The sequence below is a fragment of the Chlorocebus sabaeus genome, chromosome 2, assembly GCF_047675955.1.
Source record: "Chlorocebus sabaeus isolate Y175 chromosome 2, mChlSab1.0.hap1, whole genome shotgun sequence".
NCBI classification, from domain to species: domain Eukaryota; kingdom Metazoa; phylum Chordata; class Mammalia; order Primates; family Cercopithecidae; genus Chlorocebus; species Chlorocebus sabaeus.
In genome coordinates this window covers 61,409,711-61,419,425 of record NC_132905.1, presented here as the reverse complement: position 1 = coordinate 61,419,425, position 9,715 = coordinate 61,409,711, and the positions used below count along the sequence as shown (strand labels likewise).

The window sequence follows — 9,715 nt, the reverse complement described above, 5'->3', positions numbered from 1 at the left end:
CTGTGTGTTCGGGTGTGAGTGACTGTGTGTGTAGGGGTGTGTGTATGTTGTGTGTCTGTGTGTTCGGGTGTGAGTGACTGTGTGTGTAGATGTGTGTGTGTTGTGTGTCTGTGTGTTCGGGTGTGAGTGTGGCTATGCGGCAAGTGTGTCTGTGAGGGAAGGTTGAGCAAGGGTGTCAGGAAAGAGGCCCTGGCTTCCTGGTTCCCTGGAGGCAGATGAGGAAGCCTCGAAACAGGCCTTGGGTGCGCCCAGGGCTCCTCCCCTGGGTTCCCACACAGGAGCCATCACTGCACATTTGTGCGTCCCATCTTCCCAAATGACACCATAACAGGCCTTCTAGGAACCGAGCGTAACTGCACCAAGCCTGCATTCTGTGTGCCGTGGGACACAAGCTCCAGCCTCCACCCACCAGTGGCTTCTTCCTTCCCTAACTGGCCGCCAAGTCTGGGGATTCCCATCAGGTCCCCAGGATGAGGCCTTTAGGAAACCAGAATATCCAAGCAGAAAGCTCCTCGTGCCTCACACCTGAAGCTTCCTGGCTGCTTCCTTCTCCTCCAAAACCTCTAAGTCCAGCGGAAGCCACTCCAGGACTTGGCGGCACTGGGAAATCATCGGTGTCAGAGTTGACTCTCCCTCACTTCACACTTTTCTGCAGGGTGCCTCTGCTCCTTCGTCCTCTAAGGGAGGGGATTTTCCAGAACTCGTCTCCAGGAACCAGGTGCGGGGAGAGTGACTTCTGGTGCAGGCAGCCCCTCCCCACAGTGTCCATCCCCCACGGCTCACCTATGCATGCTCCAGTCCTGGCCTCCAGTCTCCCTGTGTCTCCAGCAGTTACCATCCTCCAAGACTCCCAGGGGCCCTGGCCTGGCTCCCACCAAGACAATGCTGGGTCCACAGAAGCCTGTGTGTTGCTGAGGGAGCAACCCCTCAAAGAGAAAATGTGTGTGTTAGCATGTGTGTGGCATGAACTTATGCAAAAACCATTGCACAGTCTCTTGCTGCTCTCCCCTCAAGTTCAGCTGCTGATGAAGGGGGAGGAGGAGGAGAGGAGAGCTGTGGGTGTCCACCACCAGCTGCTCTTAAATCCTGCCAGGGCAGGTAGGGTCAGTGTGATTCAACTTGTCCCTGAGGGGTGCAGAGAGGACTCTTCCTGTTCCTTTGCAGCTGAAGGATGATGGCTGAGCCCTGGCAGGCCCTAAGGCTCCTGCTGGCCATTCTATTGACTCTGATGACCCTCACCTACCAAGCAAGGAAGAAAACCTTTCTAAGTGTCCATGAAGTGACGGCAGTAGAAAACCATGCAAAGGACACCTTGCAATGGATCACCGACCAGTACAACAAGGAAAGTGATGACAAGTACCACTTCAGGATCTTCCGAGTCCTGAGAGTCCAGAAGCGGGTGAGTGTATGACTTCCCGCCTCTCCCCAGGCCTGATACGTCCACATCAGGCGGCCACTGGTGTCAGGAATAGTCCCACTCAAGGGAAATTCAACCTTGCTTAGTTTGAAGTGAGCACTTTAAGAGAAGCATAAATTCACTAGGGTGAATGAAGTTACGGCACTTAAACGAAACCCAGGGCCAGGGATCCTCAGCACATTACATCCCAAAGGCCAAATCTGCCTGCTGCCCACTTTTGTAAGTCGTGTTCTTGTGACTCAGCCATGCGCGTGGGTGTGCTTTGTCTGCCACTGCTTGCTGCTGCCGCACTCACGCTGAACTGAGTAGTTACAGAGACCGCATGGCCTAGAAAACCTACAATGTTTACGATGTAGTCCTTTACAGACCCCTATCCAGAACCACTAGCATCACTTGTGTTATCCAAGGGATAGATTTGCCCAAGGGGAAAGATCATGTTTCTGATGGTTTCTGGTTAATTCTCTATGAATGACAAAAACAATCATGAGTCAAACAGAAAGAGGAGAGAGGAGCCCGCCCAGGACCAGGTCCTTGCCCTTGGATGCAGGGTAGCGGAGCTCCCAGGCACAGAAACCACAGACAGGGGAGAAGGAGACACGCTGTCCCTCCCCACCACCTGCCGCCCACAGGTCACTGACCACTTGGAGTATCACCTGAACGTGGAAATGCAGCGAACCACCTGCCAAAAGCCAGAGACCATGAACTGTGTCCCCCAGGAAGGGGAACTTCACAAGGTATTGGGTAAAAGCACTTTAACTTAGACAGAAGTCCTTTTCAGTGAGGTTTTTCTGTGGCTTTAGAATGAGTTCGAAAGAATTAATTGGAATTTACTCAAGCTGGCTTGAAAGAATGCATGGGTAACACCTCCTTTCTCAGAGAGGAAAAGCAAAGGTGCAGACGGCTGGGATGCTGCTCCTTTGTTGCTGGAAGGAGTATGAGGAGGCTGAACGTATCCAGAGAGAGGAGTTGAGGTGGCCGAGCTGCAGGGGCACACTCTGGGGTGAGGGAAGCAGACAATTCTTAATATTTGAGCAGCCTGTGGGAGGGACGTAGCAGGTGCGCTGACTGAATACCTCAGCGTCAACATGACAAGGCTGCACAAGTGCTGGGCCGCATGAGTGCTGGGCTGCTGTCCTCTCTCATTTCATCCAGCTGTGTTCATCCAGCGGGAGAAGGAGGAGAGGAAACAAGTTTGGAAATGATTTGACTGGGTGAGGGGCACAAACTTGCATGCGTGTGCTATGCTGGGAAGCCACCACCCCCGAAGGCAGCTCCAGCTCCAAAAGGCCTTCTTCCCATGCGGCACTGGCCCATCTGTGGGACAGTAAGCAGATCCCGACCCACACCACCAGCACCACAGTGTGCATGGGCAGAGTGAACCCTGCATACAAAGCGGCCTTGAAAGTTGCCAATCCTATGCGCCCTATAAATCTCTTGACTTTACCCAAACAAATGAAAATGAGGCTGCCTGGATGTCCCGCTCTGCCTGGCATGGCCCTGATCTATGCCTAACTTCTCAGTGCAATCATTCATAGCATCCCCTGTTGCTTATAAATGTCTCCTGGTTAGGTTCATAAATTATATGATCAGCCTAGTTAAAATGGCCTGGGTGTCCTCAACACAGAAATGTGACCCTCCCTGAGCTCCCTCTGCACTTTTTACATGTTTTTTAGTTCTTCAAGATCTAACAAGGTAGACTTTTTGTTTTTTTCCTGAAGAAGATTGTGAAATCTGCAAAAAGAGTAATTAAAGATGACAGTAAAGTAAAATGAAAGACGATTTTTGACTCGAGAGATTGAATTAGTGGAGTAGGTATTCTGAATGTTATTTTAAGACAAAAGTAAACACTAAAGCCTAGCACCCCTACCCCAGGCTTTCAAATCAAGAGCAACAAAACAAAATTACGCTAAGAAATTATAATTAATAATATGCATAATATGTTTAAAGTATTATTTTTATGGAAAAAGGAAGCAAAACAGAGAAGTAAAATTTGGAAGAAAATAGGGATAAGTGAGGAGAGAGATGATGCAATGGACGGATGGATGAAGAAATGAAGCAAGGCTGCAAGCACGGAGAGAGAGTAAGCAAAATCAGGAAGTAAAGATGGATGGGTGGACGGAAGGAGGGATAAATGGAAGAATGAATGGAGATGGATGATGGGTAGATGGAAGGATGGATGGATGGATGGGTTGATGAGTGGACAGATGGGTAAATGGATGGATGGGGGGATGGGTGGAAGGATAAATGGATGGACAAATGGATGGATGGACATATGGCTAGATGAATGGAGGAGTAAATAGATGGTTGGAAGAATGGGTGGATGAATAAATGGAGTCATGAGAGAACAAGTAAGGGAAGAAGTGAGTCTTAAAAAATGAGTAAAAATGAAGAGGGAGAAAAGAATCAGCAGTACCCATGGTGAATATGGGCTGCTCAGACACTTTATTTCTAAATATCTCATTTGATATTTATTTTGATTTCAGTCACTTGATAGTAACATTGCTGGGATCATTCCAGAAAATGCCCTTCTGTTTGTGGTCAGATAGGATTGTAGGGGTGGAGAGGTGGTGGCCTTTTCTTCATTTTCATGTCTTATATCCTCTTCCTTCTCATTTTAAATTTCACCTTGCATCTTTTAAAATACTGCCTTTGTTTTTTTATTTTAGCAAGTCAACTGCTTCTTCTCAGTGTTTGCTATACCCTGGTCTGAGCAGCACAAAATTTTGAACAAAACCTGCAGCAGTGACTAGGTGTCCTGGAACATACACCTGTGGTTACTGCATGTGAGAGAATCCTGCAATGAGCAATAATCCTTAAAATAGGCAATAAATGTTTGTCAACATATTCTCTTAAGATCGTGATTCCACTTTTTTTATTTTTCCTTTTAACCAAATTCTTCAGCTCATAGTAATAATCTGAAACTCTGCTGGGCCAGGGCAGTTTAGGGGTCCAAATGAGGTGATCTACATTATTCCTGACCTTATTGCCTACACCGTCATGGTAGCAGAACTTCAATTTCATTATCACATCAGGCAAGATATTAAGATTCTTCAGATTTTAAAATAGTATGGAGAAAATGAGAAGCAGAATGAGGAGAGGGAAGAAGCTCAAAGCAACTGAACAGTCAAGAGATATTTGCAAGTATGGCCTATGATGGCACCTCTGAGGGGCCCACTGAAGATCACCCTCTCTCCTTGCCTGAAATGCGAAATAAGAAGAAATCACACAAAGAACTGAGAAAGACAAGGCCTTTGCTACTGATGCGATAACCAGGTGGAGAAATGTGCCTTACTTTTGTAGGCAAGTGCACTTTCTAATTGCAAACTCCAGAATTAGACTTCTGCCCCTTTGCACGAGCAACACTGGACCAAACTAGGTCTGTCTATGAACAAATTCCTCTCCTGGAGGAGCAAAGGGAAATATGTGCTCCCCATGTGAAGGAGGCGGACCTGGTGACAATGCCCAGTTCATTCTTCCCAAACAGACCTGTCAGATTCATCCCAACAGGAGAGGAAGTCCCAAGGACAGGGAGAAGCCAGAAGTACTCTGTTCAAGGGGCTTTCTTTCCGCAGAGGGCACAGCAGCCACGGGAGGAAGCATCCTCCAACTCCATAGCCTGATTCAAGATCTCAGATGATGTCCCGGGCTCACCCCACTCAACCTCCTCCTCCATGTGGTCGCAGGGAGGCTGCCAGCAGCTCAATGGGTTAGGTGTGTCCTCCTTCATGTCCAGTAAGAAAGAGAGGACGATCTTGTTCCCAAGAGCTCAAGCAAAAGCCCTGGGTTTAATACCACAGGCGAGGTCTAGGAACACCATAGCGTGTTCATGCGTACACACACACACACACACACACACAAACACACACGGCTTTCATCTCCTTGCGGGGAGAGGGAGTTGGGGTATTTATCCAACAGTTCAGTTCCCATCAGTATTGGCTCTTAGGGGGCATGAATTCCCTAGTACCTCTGGCCTGAGGCAGCTCCAGGGCAGAGTAAGCAGCAGAGACAGTGCACAGATAAAGGGGCACAGGGTCTGGCACCTGGAAGTCGAGCTGATACACACAGAAAGTGAGAGATTTGAGAGATTATAGGCAGAGCACTGACAGGAGAGCTCTTGCACGTGTGAATTGTCAGCTGAGATGCATGTCAGCAACACCAAGTCTCACCAAGATAGGGTTGGCTTTGAAAGAACAAATCATTTTTTTGGCTTTTACTCTCACTATTGAAGTGCTGGAATGCCCAGGACCCTGTTTCAGTGGGGAGCCCAGGTGGGGTTTCCCTCCGTTAACTGCCTGGGATGATGTTAACCTACAATGTCTTCATCTTTAACTGAGAACAACAGCACCTACTCCTTGAGGCAGTTGCAAAGATTGATGATGATAATGCATATACATTGCTTAACACAGTGCCTACCACGAAGCAGGCATTCAAACACATATTAACCATTAGTAGGAACACTGGCAGTGGCAGTGGTAGTAATTTAATACTAGTCAACGTTCAACACTTTTCTGACATTTTTGGCTATGGTGTCCCCAAAGCAGGCATTATTATTCCTGGGGAGATTAAAAAGAGAAGGTGGAACATTTATGCCCATTAATCTCTTGGATTTCTCAGCCAATGTTGTGGGGCTTTCTTTGAACTTTTTAAAAAAATTAGTGTATGTTTCCAGGAATTTACAAAGGTAGTACAGAGAAGTCCCCTGTGTCTTTCCTGTAGTTTCCCCTAATGGTTATCTCTTATCACATCATAGAAAAATATCACAATTAGGAAGCCATCATTGGTACTGTGTGTGTGCCATTGAGTCACATGTGTACATTTGTGTAACCAGCACCACGCTCAAGACACAGCACTGCTCCATCACCAGAGAGCTCTGCTGTGCTGCCTCCCTGTACTAAGCCAGGGCCTGGGTGCCCACTCTTGTCTTGATGCTGGCTCAGGTCCACCCTTCCTGTTTGCCAGTTATGAAAGCAAGGTGGGCAGGGGGTGGTGGTGGGAGAGTTCACTTTAAAAAATTAAAAATAATGCCACAAAATTTGGTAAAACATTATAAAAAGAATAGAGTGTCCATATGAAATTGTATTTAAAGAGATAGAAATACACATTGGGTACAGCGTGCACGGCTCAGGTGAGAGGTGCGCCAAAATCTCAGAAATCACCACAAAAGAAGTTATCCATGTAACCAAACAGCACCTGTTCCCCAAAAACCTATTGAAATAAAATAATAAATAATAACAATAATAAGAGATGACTAAAGTTGGAAAGCAGAAAAAAGAAAAATAGTACAATTAGACCATATAAATAAAAGGTGTTCAAAAAGTAAGAACTTAGAGATTGAACAAAATTTAAATTGATAAGTAAGTAACATTAGAAAAACAAATTAGGTAAAAAACAAAAAATGTTTAAAAGTCTTGAGCAAAAAATAGCTAAAGGCTAAACATAAGCACATCTGATTACCCACTAACTCTTAGGCATATATCCAATAGAAACACATGCATGTGGCCAGGCACAGTGACTCACGCCTGTAATCCCAGCACTTTGGGAGCCCGAGGCGGGTGGATTGCCTGAGGTCAGGTGTTCAAGACCAGCCTGGCCAACATGGTGAAACCCCATCTCTACTAAAAATACAAAAAAAAATAGCTGGGCATGGCAGTGGGCACCTGAATTCCTAGTTACTTGGGAGGCTGAGGCAGGAGAATCCCTTGAACCCGGGAGGCAGAGGTTGCAGTGAGCCAAGATCGTGCCACTGCACTCCAGCCTGGGCAACAAGAGCGAAACTCTGTCTCACAAAAGGAAAGAAAGAAAGAAAGAAAGAAAGAAAGAAAGAAAGAAAGAAAGAAAGAAAGAAAGAAAGAAAGAAAGAAAGAAAGAAAGAAAGAAAGAAAGAAAGAAAGAAAAAGAAGCACATGTAATGTGTCTAGCATTAGACAGGTACATGCATGCTTGTTAATAGCTATTGTTGTTAGAAGCTGAAAATGACCCAAAAGTACGTTATCAGTACAATAAATTGTGGTATATTTACACAATGGAATTCTATACAATAATGAAAGTGAACTATAACTACACAAGACAACACAGATGTATTGAATTCAAGAAGCCAGAAACAAAAGAATATACATTGTATGACTCCATTTCTAAAAATGCAACCAACAAGCTATGTTAAGCTAAGATGTTAGAATCTGGACAGAGGCTGCCTTTGGAGGCTCTTCATCTATAAAGTGGAGGAAAAGCTGCCATTTCGTAGGGTGGCCATGATGATCAAATGGGACAATGTGGGCAGCCGACCAGTGTTGGTCACCTAGTCAGCCCTCAATTAGCTTAGATTTGCAGGTCTGGGTGCTTTCTGGCCTTTTTGTTTTTGTGATGTTTGTGGGGAGGTTGTTTTTGCACAGGAATTTCACCTCCTTTAATTATTTTCCTCCATCCTCTCTTCTCCCTCAGGTCTTGCTGTCAAGTTTGAGGTTCTTGCTCTGAGTTTATTCTTTCTTTTTAGCAATACTCCCTCAAGTTGCCGTTATGACTGGCTGGTGGCACTGGTGCCTGGGAAGAGGCTGAATGGTCAAGTGGTACAATAGGCACACTGTCAGCCATTGTCTGCGGCTGTGAGACCATTTCTGGTCTAACATGTACCTTCTCTAATCAACTGTCAGCCAGAGAAGGGGAGAAAACACAGGTCTTGTTTTAGCAGCCACAAGAATATGGGAGGCTGCTCAATGACTCAGTGTGCAGAAAAGAGTTTGCACGGCCCGCCTGAACTGCCGTCTTTAGAAAGACTGCTTGCAGGCTGGGCGTGGTGGCTCACACCTGTAATCCCAGCACATTGGGAGGCCGAGGCAGGCAGATCATAAGGTCAGGAGATCAAGACCATCCTGGCCAACATGGTGAAACCCCGTCTCTACTAAAAATACAAAAAAATTAGCTGGGCGTGGCAGCATGCACCTGTAGTCCCAGCTACTAGGGAGGCTGAGGCAAGAGAATTGCTGGAACCTGGGAGGCAGAAACTGCAGTGAGCCAAGATCGTGCCACTGCACTCCAGCCTGGCAGCAGAGAGACTCCATTAAAAAAAAAAAAAAAGGAAAGAAGGAAGGAAGGAAGAAAGGAAGGAAGAAAGGGCAGGAGAGAGGGAGGGAGGGAGGGAGGGAGGGAGGGAGGGAGGAAGGAAGGAAGGAAGGAAGGAAGGAAGGAAGGAAGGAAGGCAGGCTGGCTGCTTATAAGGCTGGCCTGGGCTGGAGTTTGAGAACCTGGAGGGTCAACAGTTTGATGGAAAACTTTTCCTACATGATAAGAGGGCCTCAGTGTGTCTACACTCTCTGTACAGCAGTGAGGTTAATGTTGAACCCCTGCTGTCCTCCAGGAGTCTGGAATTTCTGCATATGCCAGGCAGAGGCTGCCTTCATGACCAGCCCCCAATAAAAACCCTGGCTGCTGGGTTTTAAGGAACTTCTTTGTGACACATACTGTCACAGCTCACTTCTGGGGGAATTGAGCGTGCTCTGTGTAATGGCACTGGGAGAGGACTCCAGAAGCTCCTGCCTGGTTTTCTGAACCTTTTGCTTTTGCTGGTTTTGCCCTGTGTCCCATTGTTGTCATATCACAGCTGTGAGAATGACACTAGGCTGAGTCCTGTGAGTCCTCTAGTGAGTCACTCAATGTGATTTTGGTCTTGGGAATCTCAGACACACTCACAAAACTGTGTGTGAGTCACAGTGTTGTGTGTGTGCTGGGAAGAAATAGGGCTCCCCACACTAGAGTCAGAACTAGGGTTGTTTTCGCACAGGAATTTCACCTCCTTTAATTCTCTTCCTCCATCCTCTCTTCTCCCTCAGGTCTTGCTGTCAAGTTTGAGGCTCTTGCTCTGTGTTTATTCTTTCTCTTTAGCAATACTCCTTCAAGTTGCCATTATTTCTGAAAAGCCATAGAGAGGTGGGGTGGTGTAGAAAGAATGGTGAGGTTTCAAGCCGGGCATGGTGGTTCACGCCTGTAATCCCAGCACTTTGGAAGGCAGAGGTGGGTGGATCACAAGGTCAGGAGATCAAGACCTGGCTAACACGGTGAATCCCCATCTCTACTAAAAATACAAAAAATTAGCTGGGCAGGCTAATGGTGGTGAGTGCCTGTAGTCCCAGCCACTTGGGAGGCTGAGGCAGGAGAATGGTGTAAACCCAGGAGGCGCAGCTTGCAGTGAGCAGAGATCACACCACTGCACTCCAGCCTGGGCAACAGAGGGAGACTCCGTCTCTTTGAAAAAGAAAGAATGATGAGGTTTCCCCAATGATTATGAGCGTTCTGTTCTAATTACAC

General features: G+C 46.7%; 1 protein-coding gene across 1 annotated transcript; it reads left to right on the top strand.

Moving 5' to 3' along the window:
- The first annotated feature begins 856 nt into the window (after positions 1 to 856).
- On the top strand, positions 857 to 4,550 carry LOC119622293 (cystatin-11). The gene is made up of 3 exons (XM_073012010.1): positions 857 to 1,399; positions 2,047 to 2,151; positions 4,084 to 4,550. Exons 1-3 carry the CDS (start codon positions 1,172 to 1,174, stop codon positions 4,165 to 4,167), a joined length of 417 nt encoding a protein of 138 aa, XP_072868111.1. The 5' UTR covers positions 857 to 1,171; the 3' UTR covers positions 4,168 to 4,550.
- Positions 4,551 to 9,715: the final 5,165 nt, after the last annotated feature.

What these genes read in the sequence shown, in the direction of transcription:
- LOC119622293 (XM_073012010.1), top strand. Translation starts at nt 1,172, where the DNA reads ATGATGGCTGAGCCCTGGCAGGCCCTAAGGCTCCTGCTGGCCATTCTA. An exon ending in TCCTGAGAGTCCAGAAGCGG is followed by an intron (nt 1,400 to 2,046) that starts GTGAGTGTATGA and finishes TGCCGCCCACAG; the next exon opens with GTCACTGACCACTTGGAGTA. An exon ending in AGGAAGGGGAACTTCACAAG is followed by an intron (nt 2,152 to 4,083) that starts GTATTGGGTAAA and finishes TTTTTATTTTAG; the next exon opens with CAAGTCAACTGCTTCTTCTC.